The 16,148-nt window shown below is 38.4% G+C and overlaps 1 protein-coding gene across 6 annotated transcripts in view; it reads left to right on the top strand.

The window, feature by feature from the left end:
- The window catches only part of CSNK1A1 (casein kinase 1 alpha 1), a 37,185-nt gene that overhangs the window by 2,437 nt on the left and 18,600 nt on the right, over window positions 1–16,148 (top strand). For all 6 annotated transcript variants that reach the window (XM_037396419.1, XM_037396417.1, XM_037396422.1 and 3 more), the window contains exons 3-4: window positions 12,035–12,161; window positions 13,880–13,978. In XM_037396419.1, the coding sequence (XP_037252316.1) occupies window positions 12,035–12,161; window positions 13,880–13,978 (226 nt within the window). The remainder of the gene's footprint in view (window positions 1–12,034; window positions 12,162–13,879; window positions 13,979–16,148) is intronic.

Below are 16,148 nucleotides of genomic sequence, written 5' to 3'. Positions count from 1 at the left end.
TTTTTAAAGTTAGTATTTCTTATATTTGCACTATGTCATAAAAGAATTTTGTTCCTTGAGCTCTAGAAACTATTTCACTTTGGATATGGGGTCAAACTGTGGATTCCATTTAATCTGTTAACCCTTCCCTGACTTTGTTGTACGCGCACCTATAGTGGCCTGTAGGGTCTGTTGCAAGGTTATAACGATGACAAATTCTAGATCATGTATTAATTCTAGCAAAACCTAAACCAAGTCTGCATTTCTGGGTTTAATAGCTCTTCCCCTTCCTCTGCCATCCCTGAACACTGGCTGTAGTCCTGAAAGTAAGCTGGAACTACGTAGTGGAGGAGACAGTGTTGTCGTGGCCATCTGTCCTCATTCACTACAGCCTGCAGGAATAGAATAAACATACCTGAATTAAGCAGAATACTTGCAGCTTTAACAGAGTTGCTTACTTGAAAACAGGTTTAGTCTTTATTTTGGGCTACAGCTTCCTTTTCTTCAAATATGGGTGCCTTTGTTTCACAACTGAAGGAATAGAAATTGCATTTTGGAATGCTATCACAGTATAGTTACATGCTAAAACAGGGATAACTGGGAAAACAGCCAAAGCAAGCAGATATCAGGTGTTTCATCACAGAACTGGAAAAGCAGACATTCATTTACTTTTTTAATATAGTTAAGAACATTCGGTGCTATGACAAAGGCTAAGTTGCAAATTTTTCAACTTTTCCATGTAACAGACATGAATTACTGTTTTAAGTTAATGGATTTGTTTAAAATGCCCTGTGAGAGTGTTCTAAAGCTGAAATACTGGAAGTAATCTTGCATGTTGAGAAACTTGCTTCCAGCTTCAATTACAGCAATCATCTTCTAAGTTTTCTTTCCTCTGTGTTTGGTGTTCTGGTATTTGACTTTGTTTTCTGTATAACCAGTGGCTGTAGTTCAGAAGTCTCACCACCACAGGGGAACCACAACCTTTCTTTAACACATACTGTCCCCCCTACCCCCAATAATACAGGATTACAAGAATGTGAATAAGAATGGACAACTGAGGCAGTACTCAAAACAACTCTCATGGGCTCATTTTGCTAAAGGTGTGTGATCTATTTGATAATGTCAGTGAGTCTTAAAGTTACTCACTTTCAGGTTCTCAGCATTAAATCTAAGTAACACTTTTCTAAAATAGTGTCTGTCAGAAAATTTTTGGAATCACCTTTCTCACTGTCTTCAGAAGCAGCGTTAACTTTTTATACTTTTTTTTTTGTACTTTTTGTTACGTACTGTTTGTATGTACCAGGTGCTGCTTGACAAGTTCTTTGACTAGGCTTATGTTACTAGTTGTACGATGTGACGTTTGTAGATGTACCTTGTGATGTTTGAAGAAATCTAAAATAGTATTTTTATCTTCTTGAAAGAGGATGCTGAGCAACACAGTTCTTGCGATAAATGTTAGAATGTACATGTTTGTAGAACTACGCACGTGGTACTCAGAGTCTAAGGCGGAGGACCTGGCCTATCAAATAAAGTGTATCGCTGAGGTGGATTAATAAGGATACGCCTTTGAATAGGTGATTGCAAAGAGTTAAGACCAAAGTGAAATTACTGTGCATATTCTTTCGGACAGTTCAAGCTTTCCTGATGTGTTTTTGGCAGCAGTGAAGCTGGGAGAATGTATGACTTTGTACTTAGGTCACTTTGCATGTGTAATTGATAACACATGTTCTGCTATTGTCTTATAATGATACACTGTCAAGTCAGAATAAGCTCTTCTCAGCTCTGTAGAAGGATGAATCAAGTTGAAGGAAAGTCTTTCAATATATTTGTTAAAATTTCTGTAATGCGACACCTTTAAACAACAACAGCATGAACAGAGCATTTGATAGAAAATTAAGGAATCATTCTGAGCTTTTCCAGTTGTATAAGCTGGGCTCAATAGCATTTTTATCTGTGCAACGCTTCTGGGAAACAGAGGTGCGTAATGTTGCGTTTGTTGTTCAAGCATGAACGACTTGTTCTCTTTTTCATCTACTTAAGCAATGCAGTGGCCAAGGTCAGCTTACTAGAAGTTGCATTACGTGGCTTTGCCTTGCTGAAGTGGTCTGCTGTGGTTCTTTGACTCACAAAGCTGAAATAATAGGTGAAGTATGGCTTGCTTATTCATTTTGGGCACCTGTTATTAAAACTGATTTCTGCACTTTAGATGTGATTGTGAACTCTGTAATGATAAGATAGCATATCTGGAGTGTCACTTAAATTATCTAGAAGCAAGCAATTACTTTTTTTTTTTTTCATAGCCTTGAAGTTTGATTTGATAGCCTTTCTGGCTGACTGCAGGGAAGCTAATGAGCAAAATCTCAGCTTTGGAGTTAGAAGTTTTTTAATACTACTTAATTTTGTGGGATCAACTGTGAGCCTTTACTTGTCATGGAGGGTGAGCAAGTGCTGTTGGTACTCCCACTGTAACAGAACATGTTGTTTGCACATAAAACAGCAAAAATTGAGGCTGGGATGGCTTTATTTATTCTCTGAATATTCTAAACCCTTTTAGACTTGCAAATCTTTGACTTAGCTGCTCATTGTTGTTTCCTGGAAGAGTAGCAAAGTTTCTGAACTTGTCTTGAGTTTCACAAAACCTTATATAAATATTTGCTCTACAGATTTTTAAGCTGTGGCTTGTTCTTGATGTACAAATTTTGCTTAATTATTACCTTCATTTTTCACAAAAGGCTCTTGAACCAAGCTTAACATTTTAACAATCTGATCTGCCTTTAGGACACAATGCAAAGTCCGTGGTATTCTGCTGGGCTTATTCTCATTGTTCTCAGCCATCAGCTGTCTCTTTCTTTTTTCTCTCTTTTTCAGTGACAAAGCATTTTTAGCTGTAATCTTTTTAACTGGATACTGATCCTATTAGTTTGGACTATCTACCTTTATTCCCAGATTCTTGGTTCTGGCTTGGAGGAATGCAGCAGTCTGGTTATTTTTGTGTGTTGTTTTGTCCATAGTGTAACTGTTAAAGCACTCTTGACAAAAGCGATTATTTGAATTACCAGTGACAGTCACTCTTGATTTTTGCCGTTTATGGTGTTTTATCAACTATTGTTTGTATCCTTTATGACTGTTACCTTTAGGTACTCTTTCAGATGTAATTTTGAAAGAAAAGCGGGCTTCATATTTTTCTTCTGACATTATCATGGGATGACTTTTTTTTCATTATTTGTTTCAAATGGAAAACAACTGTGCTGGAACCAGCTGTGGCTATTGGTGATGTATCGGAAGTGTTCCTTAAGAGCAGGAAGAGGGAGAGCATAGTGAATGTGAAACAGATACTGCATGTGTTCTTGTGTGGGCAAGGCCGAAGAGATACTGTATAGCGTGTGAGGCTAATCAAGGTGATAATTCAATTGAGTTGTTCGTAAGTTAAAGACCCAAAAGCTGCCAGATTCACTTTTTTTTTCAACGTTCTCTTGCAAACTGAAAAAGAAAATCCTTACACTTCTGAACTTTTCAATGTAGTAAGTTCTTGCCAAATATTTTGATGCTGAGAAATTCAGTATCGCCACACATGTATCACTACGCAATCTTCTAAATAGTGAAGTATATTGTAAAGTTTCTGGCAAAAAAAGAAGAAAATTATAAAAATGTACAATTTTTGTTCTGGTTGGTTATTGCCATGTTGCTAGATAATCTGTTTATAACAAACTCTACCTATATTCATCTTCACAAAGTAATACGTGTAATGGAAAAATGTGGTCAAGTTTGGTAATCTTAGGGTTGTTCTCACAACAGATTTTTCCTTGAGCGCTTGAAATTTTGATCTCTTTAAGCAGCATATAAAAATCTGTAAATACACTTCTCAAAGACGTTCATTTTAAACTGTTTTCCCAATAAATCCCTGCAGCATTAAAAAAACCCCAATCCACACTAAAAAAAAAACAAACGGAAAACCCACAAACAAAACCCCAGCCCTCTCGGTGCCTCCTGCCCAGCAAAGAGCCTGAACCCAAAACTAGTAGTCAGATAAAGTCTGAAAAGTTTTCTGTCATCTTTTCATTGGTAAGACTGATACTTTCATTTAGGTCTGCAAGTAATGAGGAGGAAGGTTCTAGCAATAGAACCTCCTATTAATGAACCTTCTGTTACTACTTAAAGCTGCGTACTGAAGGGCAGAACCACTCTAGCAGATAAGATGAAGCCTCTTGTTCTGGTCTCGAAGTAAAATTGAAAGTTAGTCTTTTAAATTAATACCTACAATTTTTCTACTGAGAAATTGTCTTTAAACAAAATCTATTTCATGTTTTACAGCTATCTAAACTTCTGTCTTAATTGGTCTTCATGGACTCCTTAGAAGCATCCAAGAGAGACCACAGTTTGAAAACAAATGAAGCTGAACTTTTTCAATTTTGTTTTTTTTTTTCTCCTTGCCTTAGCTCAGCACTTGCAGAAACAGCTGCAAAAGTATGCCGTTTCAGTTCAGTGTTGCTCTCTTATGGAACAGGTGATCAGCAGAGGTACTACTGAAACACTTGTCTTCCTCAGCGACGTTTCTTGTACCCACTGCAGATTAATGGCTTACCTTGACTGAACTGAATCTTCTGGGTTTTACGGAAGAAACTTGACTTGGGTGTTAATGCACTTCATAAAACAGCTAGCGAAACAGTAAGACAACTACATGGGAGTATGTATGCAACATAACACTAAGCTGATGAAATGACCTTACTGCTTAGGAGATGAGTTGCACTGGTGTACTTCACATATTCATATTTCTCTCATAACTGTACAAAAAGTGATACAGAATTTTATTTATAGAGTCTATCTAACTTCATAACGTAGGGTGTTCATTGCTGTTTCTTTATTTAGTACTTGGGTGGCCTAATTCATACTCACCATGGCAACTAATGTTAGATGACACCTGCTAAATATTCCACTTCAGTATATCAGTCATGCCATATTACATTAAGTTCATTTATATTACTCTTAGCTGGCTAACAGTTAAGTGATTTTCCAGCTTCAGGGGAGATAAACTAGAAATATAAAATGTGTCAATTTAGACATGAATTTGTGATGATAAATTACCGTTCTTATTCGTGTTGCTTCAGTATCTGTTAAGGCTCAAATTAGTATATTTTTACAGCAGAATAAACTTACCAATTTGTCTGAAACACCATTTTGTCAGGAGATGTCTTTCGTGAGAAGTCTGGAACATGGGACCAGAAAAACCCACTTTGGTCCAAATCCAGCACCTGTTTTGGACAACATGCTGTTCTTTCTGTGAATCAATCAGGTGCACTGTTAAAACTTTCTAGGCTAGCACAGCAGTGCTCATGATTCTGTTGTTGGACAGAGAGAGCGAGCATGCTTCTGTGCCTAAAGATAAACCCTTGTACCCATATGCAGCCAGCCCATAGTTGTTTCTTCTCTGAGGTTTTTTTAATAACCTCCCCATTACAGTCCTCCCATATCTATGAAGAATAGTTGCATAACTCTATAGCTGCCTTCCTGAGCTGTTTGAATACATGATTACAGAGGTCACCGCCTTCCCAACTTTGTTGAGGTCACTTCTCTCTCCCTGTTTTGATTTGGATTTCCTCTCTTGAATGTTGGTGATAGGGCTTGCACGTCAGTACCTTAAGCATCGATACAAATTGCTTTGCAGTTTCTGTGTAGAATACCTGTACTTTTACTGGTTAGGTTTACTTACTATTTTCCAGTGATGTCTGATATTAGAGCTATATGATTATAGGGAGGTCTGTGTTTTCTGTTTAGTCACAGCATCTGACTAATGCCTAGTTCAGAGACTTTTGTATCAATGACTTAGTGCTTGCAGAAATGGAATGCAGTTCCAGAGTGTTCATCAGTTCAGTGTCATTTGGTTTTCTGTAGGTTGTCTGAATCCTTTTTTTAGGCCTTCCAGACTTGCATATTTATTCACTGTCGTGTGGCTGCTGACTTGTCAAACTTACTAATAAGGTGATCTCAGGTAATTCGGGTCATAAGTTCTTTCCAGCTTGCTTGCTTCACCGTATTTCTTATTGTTTTAATAGTTTTGGTAATCCACTGTAGTTCTGACAGTCTCCAGTTTTCTCATGTGACCTCTTCTATTCAGTGTTTGAAAGCCCAAGTGCTGGGAAACAATTGCATAGGACTACACTGAGGGTCATAGGGTCATATACTTAGTACGAGTTACGAAAGTGGCAAAAGTTTATGTAATGTTGAAGAAGTCAAAATCGGCCTTTTTTTTTTTTTTTATCTGACTATAAGGGCTTCAGGAAGTCTAAAGGTTTGAGTTCATTCAAGTCTTGTTACAGAAACATTGTACTTCCTTGCAGTGAGACACTAGGAGATAATTTTTTATTTTTTTGTCTCATAAAGCATGACTGTGCAGTTCTGTTTGTAATTCCAGGTTGCCACATCCTCCACTGGAATAGTCAGTGATAGAATTAACGGAAGCTTTTAGTGAAGGACAGGTTGCCTTGCAAAGCAGGTGTTGATTGAGGAGAGCTTTTATTAAGCTGGAACAAAATAGTCTTATTGCTCTGGTAGTAGGAACAGTTTCTTGTGACACTGAGCTGATTGATGTTTTGGTTTTGTATATAGTAAGCTGTAGACAAAATGAGAGGCCATTAGACTAATGGTGACAATGCCTTTACTGCCTTCATGATTTCAGAATGCATGGGATTTGGGGTTTCTTGACAGTTATTTAGTAATTTAGTTCATCTTGACCTGAATTTGAGATTATTTTTTCCCTGTGAGTCTTCCAAAGCCTTTTATTCCTCACGTGACCAGCTCACACAGCTCTGATAATTGTGTTGGGTTTGTTACCTTGTTGTGATAAAAACGGTAATGTAATGGATGAAACCGATTGTCTGCTAGAATTGTTGAAGTGGTACAGTAATTTGAAACTGGGACTGTAATTTCATGGCCCGTCTGAATTCTTTTAGCCCTTCATCCACCTCTCTTTGCTAGTTGGCCTACCTTAGTCAGACCCTTTCTTTGAAAGATAACGCTGGATGTGAAGAGAATGTTATAATAACCAAATTAAATATTTTATCAGTTAAAAAAAACAACCACAAAACAAGCTATTAACAAGTATTTTCTCAAAGGTTTATTTTTCATTGACATGATTTAAAAAATATGCAATTGCTAAATAGACACCATACACTTTTTGATGCAGTTCTGAAAAACAGAAATGAATTTTTAAGTTTGGGTAGACATAACTATGGTATTTGTTACTAAGTGCTAGATTTGTTACTAAGTGATGTGCAGCAGTACTTCACTTGTTTGTCTCAGGGTTAGTCAAGGAAATGAAAAAACAAAACAAAACATGCCACATGAGTTCAAGTAAGCATTCATTTGTCATGTGGTCTGGCATCATACCCACTTTACTATGTAGTATTTGGAAACCAAATACTTTGACCCCTGTGTTATATGACCTAGTTGTTCAGCATATAGCTACAAATACTGAAAATCAAGCTGTTACAGAATTTCAGCCCAGTGCATATACTGGGGCAATATATCAGGCTGCTAAACCACGTGATTTGGAAACTTGATGTGGTGAATCGTGGTCTTCCAAATTAGGCTAGTCACTGAAGTCATATTAAGGTCACTGTTCAATCTTTATCCATGCTTTGACAGACAGCTTCATAAAGGGTATTTACTGTATTCTAACTGATCTGTAGTAGTTTTACCTGTAGCTTTAAACAGATAAGGCAAGGGAGAGTGACAAAGCATTTTCATGCATGCATGAACTTGGGCACACTTTACGGCATGAATGTAGACTGGGGTTCTTAACAGCTGTGTCAGGTATTACAGCGTTACGCCATCCATTCAAGGATAAGTCTTAACTCTTCATAATAATACTGTCCCATTAATGTTCTGTGTAGTCTTCAATAAGATAATCTACTGCTATTCTTCAGGAAAGCTGATAATAATCTGTACTTTGTGTGGGCTTTTTGGCATGAGTAGGTGTAAGTGGACCTGTGCTATCAAAATTGTCTATTTAAGAAATATGTCCTAGTAGGGACATACAGCACAGTGAAAATGAATTGGAGAAATAATGAGTTTTTCTAGTCAGTAATTTTTCTTTTTGAAATAATACACCATATATAACTATATGCAGAGTTATTACCTACCCAAAGTGAACTGTCAAGTAGTTAAATCTCTTGTTCCCACTGTCCACTCCCCTGCAAAACTTTCCCTGCTTAAAATGTGTTGCTGCTGTTGCTTCCTAAAGTTGAGTATGAGGGAATACTCCAAGTGTGCTTAAAATAAAGTCCATGATGCTCTAACAGATGTGGGATGCTTGTGCTCAGAGATGTTAGTGTTACCTAACAGTTGCCCAAGACTTTGTATGGATCATTCCTTCATATCAGTAGTTCACTACAAGTTTCATGGCTGATACAGTATTAGAACTTCTGAAGATTTTTTGAGACAGTAATTGTTTTTTTTTAGAATTGTGCTCAGATTATTGCCATACTGTTTTGCACTTTAGTCCAGTAGTGTTAAAACTCGCATGTCCAAAGTGCTCTGAATTTGTGCTCATCCAAAACATGTTCTTATATGCCATTTTATATTGATATGCAAATATGGGAGTAAGGAGTATTTGCCAAGCTCTTACCTATCATAATACTCAAGGTTTCCTGAGAAGAGCCATGACTTCCAGCACTTTTCCTCGGAGATGCCAGTAGTAGCAGCTACTAGACTTTGAGTGGACATGATGTAGCCTTACTACTTAATCCTGTTTTCCTTGGAAACATTCCAAGGGAAATGAAAATTTACTTGCAGTGTTAGCAAAGTAAATAAAGCACAAGTTACTCCAGTACCCTAGCAGAAGTTTTAGTTTTCAGTAGTGAAATGGATGCGGCAACCTTCTGTGAGAAATTATATGCAGGTAGGCATGAAAATGAAATGTGAAGAGGTCCCATCTTATTTTTGTCTTGCAGAACTGATCCTGCTTTCCACCAGTGCAAAATGGTCAGGAGATTAAAATTTTCTTGTGCATATGTAGAAGTAGGCCAAATGGAGGTTGTGCAATCAACCTGAATTACTGCACTTACTAAGCAGAGAGATCCCTATAGAGGAACCAGATGCCTGCCTTGGGAGCTACATTTTAAAAAGCTTCCTTTTCATCAGCTTCACTTTTTCTGTGATGCTGTAACTAAATTTTCTTAGCTCAGTTGAAGACTGATCTTTGATCCTTTTTCCTTATACTGCAGTCTCTTGGGCACTGAACCATTACTGTACTGAACAATTACACTCAGCATCTGAACAGCATCTCATTTTTACTACTTCTCCATCTCTGTGTAGCATTTTTTAAATACTTTTATTGATTGCTCTTGCAATTGAAACTAGCTTCTGATCACTCCTTAAAAGGGCCTGGCTAGACAGGTCTTCTCAAAATGCGTGTTTCATGAGTTGGCGTCAGGTTGCAGTGTGGATATTAACCTTTTCATAAATTAGACTTTATCAAATAATACCATCAGCATGCTTTCCTAGTTGAGTCACTTGTAAATTGGGGGTATTTTTGTACATCATAGTATATTCAATGAATTTTTAGAAGGCAGAAACTGATAAAAATAGTGCTTATAGTATTGGTATGGTCATTGACATGATGGAGGAAAACTTTTGATGTTTCATTTGAATGACTGCTTTAAAAATACGTATTTTCTGCATCCCCTCTTGATGCAGGGAGTGACTAAAGGTACTAGACTGATCTGTAAAACAATACGATCCATAGCTCATCTATAACTTTCATCAAATTTATAACAATGCATTACAAAGTGCATAGTTTCTGCTAGAATCCTGACAGTAGGAAGGTACAGGCCAGTGGTTACTGAAACATATCCAAATATAGAATCTTTTCTCTGTGATTTTGTAAACATTTTATTTTGCTATCCTGGCTAAGCTTGGAATCCTGTGAGTACCAAGGAATTTGTCAGCTTTATCAGTAGTAACTATTTTCCAGACAACTATGCATTAGTCTCCTGGAGTCATTGCCTAAAGTGGAAATAAAATGTCTATATAGATCTTTTAAGCCCAAGCTACCACTGTGTTTGAGCTGAATTTTGATTTTTTTAATTTTTTTTATGTACATACTCTTATTATGGGGTATGTTGTTGGTATATCTTGTGCATCACTGTTGTTGGAAACTTAGGAATCTCCAGGAGGGAGTTGGTCAGTGCCTTATCCCTTGACACCTGGTACTAGGTCCCTGCCATAAGGACTAGGTGCCTAGCAAAGGCACAGTGCAGCCCTTTGCTTGACAAGGTGTGAATCTTTCCAGTGATGTAGCAGTACTCAGCAGAGCTTCATAAACAGATTTTCACACAGCTCTTGCTTAACTGAAGGGATCTGGAATGTCCAGAAGGACTGTAGAGAAGAATGTTCAGGTTCTGTCTTTCAGTGTCTGTTTAAAGTATGGAAATTCCCAGCCGAGATTTGCAGAAATGAAAGGTGCGACTCCAGGTCTTCTCAGACAGCTTAGGTGGGGAAATACTATCCCCCAGTTAGGGATACATAAAGTAATACTATGATGGAAATGCTAGACATGGATTGGAAAGAAAAATATGCATGGGAGGCCTCCTGCTTGTTCTCACAGCAGTGGTAACATTTGGGGGTTTTGCCCCGAATTGATATATCTGATACTTACAGGTGGGTTTCAGTGTTTGGTTGCAATTGATATTTTGCTAAATTTGTATTTTTACTTCTATGACACTTAAGTGATTCTCTCTTCATTATGTTGAAAACCTGGTAAAGAGTCGTTTATCTTCTACTTGGTAGGACAGTAGAATGTGATTGCTGTTTGTTTAAATTTGGATAAATGAAGCAAGGCAGTATATGAGCTAACTGCACAGGCTGCTTTTGTCTGTTGCAGAGAAGTCATACCTAAAAACAAAGTCTAAAGCATGTAAATATGTTTATGTGAAGTTAAATAATGCAGGAAATGATGAGACCGTAAGGTGTTCTGCAGATGAGTTTCACATCAGGCTTGGTACATGCACCTCAGTATATTGATGTTCTGCTTTGATTGCATTTTCATTTTGGCGTTTGTCATTTCAGTTGCTGCTGAAGTACAGTAGTGTTCCCTATTAAGGGAAAATTAAGGGAAAATTTATACACACACTTGCCACTTCTGTATTCTGTTCTGTCCTCAGACTTCGTTTCCAGGAAAAATTAGACACTATAGTTTTTGGTTAGCTTTCAAGATTAAACATTAGTCGGCAATGTGCCCTTGCAGCCAAGAGGGCTAGTGGTATAGAACCATTTAGTTTGGAAAAGACCTTTAAGGTCATGAAGTCCAACTGTTCACCTAGCACTGCAAAGTCAACCACTAAACCATGTCCCTAAGCACCAAAGCACCACACCTATGTGTTTTTTAAATACTTCCAGGGGTGATGATTCCACCACCTCCCTGGGCAGCCTGGTCCAATGATTGACTACCCTCTCAGTGAAGAAATTTTTCCTAATACCCAGTCTAACCTTCCCTGGCTCAACTTGAGGCTGTTTCTTCTTGTGCTATTGCTTGTTACTTGGGAAAAGAGACTGACCCCCACCTGCCTACAGCCTCCTGTCGGGTAGCTGTAGAGAGCAATAAAGTTCCCCGTGAGCCTCCTTTTCTCCAGACTAAATAACCCCAGTACCTTCAGCTGCATCTCACAGGACTTGTGCTCCAGCCCATTCCTCAGCTCCATTGCCCATCTCTGGACACACCTCAGCACCTCCGTGTCTGTCTTGTGCTCGGATTTGGGCCCGTGCTGGGGGGATGATCACTGCTCCTGTCCTGGTGGCCACACTATTTTGGATACAAGCCAGGATGCTGTTGGCTACTTTGGCCACCTGGGCACACTGCTGGCTCATGTTCAGCTGGCCATCAGCCAGCACCCCCAGGCCCTTTCCCACTGGGAAGTTCCCTCTGCAGAGCCTCCTGCCCTCCAGCAGATCAACGCTCCTGCCCAACTTGGTGTCATCTGCAAACTTATTGAGGTTGTACTCAGTCCTGGGCTGCATTAGGGTTCCTGCTAATCTGAATAATGAATTTCCTTTGTTGCAGGTGGTATGGTCAAGAAAAGGACTACAATGTTCTAGTTATGGATCTTCTTGGTCCCAGCCTCGAAGACCTATTCAACTTCTGTTCCCGCAGGTTTACAATGAAAACAGTACTTATGTTAGCAGACCAGGTATGTACAAATCTTATTGTGAGAAAGTTAAAAACCTTGACATATTTGGTTCTTTTTAAGTGGGTTAAATAATGGTGTTGTATGTAGCTAAGTGAACACTTGACCTATAAAGGAATGAATGGTGGCTTCTTTGTGCTGTGACATACAGACTGAATGTAGGCCTGTGGTGGGAGGGCAGCACAGATACCAGCTCCTTGATGTTGCACATCTGACGAGGGCAACTTTAATGTATTGACAATAATATGGATGGATTCATTCTCAGTATCAGCCATAGGGGTGCTGTAAGGTCTGAAGCCGTCTCCAGTTACGGTTGGTCTGATTCAATAGAAACCTGTTGTATGGTGGCCAGCTGCAGTGACGGGTGGGCAACATGCAAGTCTGTGGGTCTGTTCTTAATGAACGTCACAATGCGTTCACAACCTCCTGCAATTTCTAGTACCAGACCATGAGTTAATAAATACTGTTTTGATTGATGCAGTACTTAAAGACAGTCCTTAAAGTTGTTAGTGGAGGTGCCACTCTTATCTCCAACTTAGTCAAGGCCTCTAAAATTGAGGGCTGTTAAATCTTTTTCTAGCAATTGATATTTTTTTCAATGTGGTCATGAGAGTACAGCGTTTGAAATAGCCAGCCATATTTATTTCTTGCTATTTAATGAATAGCTTGATTGTGCTATCTTCAGCTACTTGAAAGGCAGTGAGGGTTTCTTGAGTTGAATTTTCAATGGTAGTTTAAATTTCATCTGATGTTATGTAATTGATGTTAGTACCAAGTTGTCACTTAGCCAGATGCTTGTAGAATCCCAGGCTCTTGGCCAAGGAAGCTCACGGCATTTGTGTGGATATGAGGTCAGCTGTCCCTGTTCTCAGCTGCCTTAAGTGAATGGTACGGTTGCTTTAGAGAGCCATTTGCCTGCTCAGTTAGCTAAAGTCTGGGTGTTAGAGCATCTCCAGGGAATCCGTATGGTTTTTCTTGCAGTATTCCTTTGGATGATGAACTCTAATTAGGATATCAGTGCACGGAAATGGTTTTTAGGGCATAATCCAGTAGAACAGCTGTCAAGGGTATGATGTTGTAACAATTCAATGCACTAAAGACTGCATGAAGAGTGTCTTAGTATCTGGAAAGCTGTACCACGTAAATGCGTGTGCTGTGATCTCATGCACAGGAAATCACATGATTGTATATGATGATACAGATGTGCCACAGTTTCTCTGCATCTTCACTGCTGACTGTTATTCCTAGATCACAGTACCCTAGACATGACAGTATGGGCCACAATCAAGTTGTTCCTTGCTCTGTGAAAACTGTTACCTGGACAAGTGATGCTTGATGATAAATAAATAACTGGGACAGGGGAGGGAGGGAGCTTTAAAATTGTCTTGTGGTAAGTATAGAAAACCTTTGTTTGAAGTAAGAAAAAAGAAATTGCTCTCTAATGGGACACTATAGTTAGAACATCAACTTGAATGTCTGGGAAGTTGTTTCAGGTATTTAATCTGCCATTTCCTGACCAAGATTATGGAGTCTTAACATGTAAGAAAGATACATTTATTTGAACAGGATAAAAAAAAGACTTGGTTTTCATTAAGCAAATACATAAACTTAAGGTCCCCAGGAAGGTAAAACTAAAAATTCGTATTTTCATTGAAGGTTTAAGTGAATTGTATTGCTCTCATTGAAATTTTACCTGTTTTGTTGTTGCTGTTTTTTTACAGATGATCAGTAGAATTGAATATGTGCACACAAAGAATTTTATACACAGAGACATTAAACCAGATAACTTCCTAATGGGTATTGGGCGTCACTGTAATAAGGTTAGTCTAATGCTGTTTGTTTAAAAGATCCAAAGGAAATGGCTATGTTAGTTGATTCAAGATGCACAACCTTCTTGAAACTCATTGCTAAAACTGCTGTTTTTGATGCTAAACCGTGCTTTGATATGAGAACTTGGGTTTCTCAGTGTCTGCTTCTAAATGCAGTGGCATACACATGTGGGTCTCTGACCCACCCTGTGAGATGCATTTGATTGCAAGATGATTGCAACAAGATCATAAACTAACCCTAGAGAATACTTAGCTACTTTTCTCAATGATGGAGTTTCATTATAGAAATGACTATTGTAATAGCGTTTTTTTTCCCTCAATGATAAAGTCAAGTCTTGTCTTTGGCTTTGGGGCTGACTTCCTGGGTTGAAAAGAACTTGTGCCAACGTGGGAGCTCCTGACCTACCAGTCATCAGGGCATTAAATCCTGCAGTGACAGACTGGTAAAGAGAACTCTTCAGCCATCAGAATTGTGGATATGACTAATAGCCAACATGTAGATCAGTTGCCTTTATAAATAAATGAAATTATGCAAATATATTGATGGAAAACTGTTAAGTTGTAGAGTACCTGAATATGTTGTACAAGAAAAAAACTGCTCTCAATTTACTTTGTGGGGGGAAAAAAAAAGGCGGGGGGGTGGGTGGGCTGAGGTTGTTGCACTTGTTTGGATGGGTAAACGTAGTCAGAAGTGCATGTTTCCTGTTGAAAACCTTATATAGAAGAAAACACTATTTTATTTTTAGTTCTCGGGAGTGAAATGTGCTTAATCCTGCAATTTGTATGTCGAGCTCGGGCAGACAGGCAGCATTGGCAATGCATTAAGCATGCTACTTAATAGAAATTAACTTCAGGACAAATGTACGTGATCAAGCTGTTTATTGGAAGCAAGATTCCCACTTCTCTATATGCCATCTGAGATTGTCTCATCTCTTTAGGCACTACTAGTATTTAAAATGTTTACCTTTGTTTGCCTGTATGAATGCCAACTTCAGGGCCATGAACATTAGAAGGGGAAAGCTTGAGTAACATGAGATAACAGCTCTTGTCTGAAGAGGTGCAGTGCACTGAATGTTTAGATACAACCATTGTTGGAAAAGCTTGTAAGTCCAGCTGAAAGACAGTCTTTATGTAATCCTGTTGCTGTTAAACTTTGCTTGTTCCCAAGTTTCATACTTTTAACTCTGTAGAGCTCTATTTTTCTCTGCTGTATAGAGCAGTTAGGCTACTTAATTTTCTGGCATGACTTAGAGTATAACTTAAACTTCAGGGTTTTTTTTCCCCTAATTTTAGTTTCTGATTTCCAGTTCTTTTTGGGCCATTTTTCTATACTTTTGCACAGTCATGCTAGGTTGGCATTGCTGCACTCCGTTTCATCTTGATGTGGATTAATGGCCTAGAAATTGCTGTTGTGCTTACTTTAGTGGAGGAACACATTAGATTTGCATCAGCTGAAATAAAAAACAAAATTGCCTGTAAACCATTATATTTTTTTCTATTAGTAGACTAGTTAGGGAACCACACAATGATATGGTGGTAAACGCTGTGGGCAGGGGCTTTGTTACTGTTGCATGGTGGTAGATGTTAGGGAGGTAATTCTTGAAGGGAAGTTCAAATTGATAGATTTACATGAGCAAGGTGAGGATTTGGTTGCTTCCGTTTAGAATCAAGTGCTTTATCTAGGGAGCACTTGTCATTGTGCAGTATTTACTTTGTTTCTTTTTATAAGTGTATTTCTGGGTTTTTTAGAGATTACTGTACACAGTTTAAAGAAAATCAGCCACAAAAACTAGAATAGCATGGTAATCTTGTTCCAGTAGCTTCCTGTCAGTTATATTTTTCAAAAAGTTAAATTAATTTTTTTCAAATTTTGATTTGGTGATTGGGAGAAACTTTGCTCCCACCTTAAAAGATGAATTTTCAGCTCTGCTAGAAATAAGCCCTGCATGCTTATGAAAGTAAACTTTAAGGTGACTAAATGCCTTCTACCTCTTCCTTACTGAAGATTTACTTTTTCTAAATGTCTTTTGGGGGAAGGGCAGTTTGTGGAACTAAAGGATGCTTCTGTAAGCAAAACTTCGATTTCCTTTTTTAATAGAGCCAAATGTCACCATTGCTATCCCTGGTCAAGGCAGTGCCATTTTGGAGCGGCTCACAGTTT

Source organism: Falco rusticolus, chromosome 8 (assembly GCF_015220075.1).
Source record: "Falco rusticolus isolate bFalRus1 chromosome 8, bFalRus1.pri, whole genome shotgun sequence".
NCBI classification, from domain to species: domain Eukaryota; kingdom Metazoa; phylum Chordata; class Aves; order Falconiformes; family Falconidae; genus Falco; species Falco rusticolus.
Note: the sequence above shows the minus strand (reverse complement) of the source record. Positions and strands in the feature narration are given on the sequence as shown.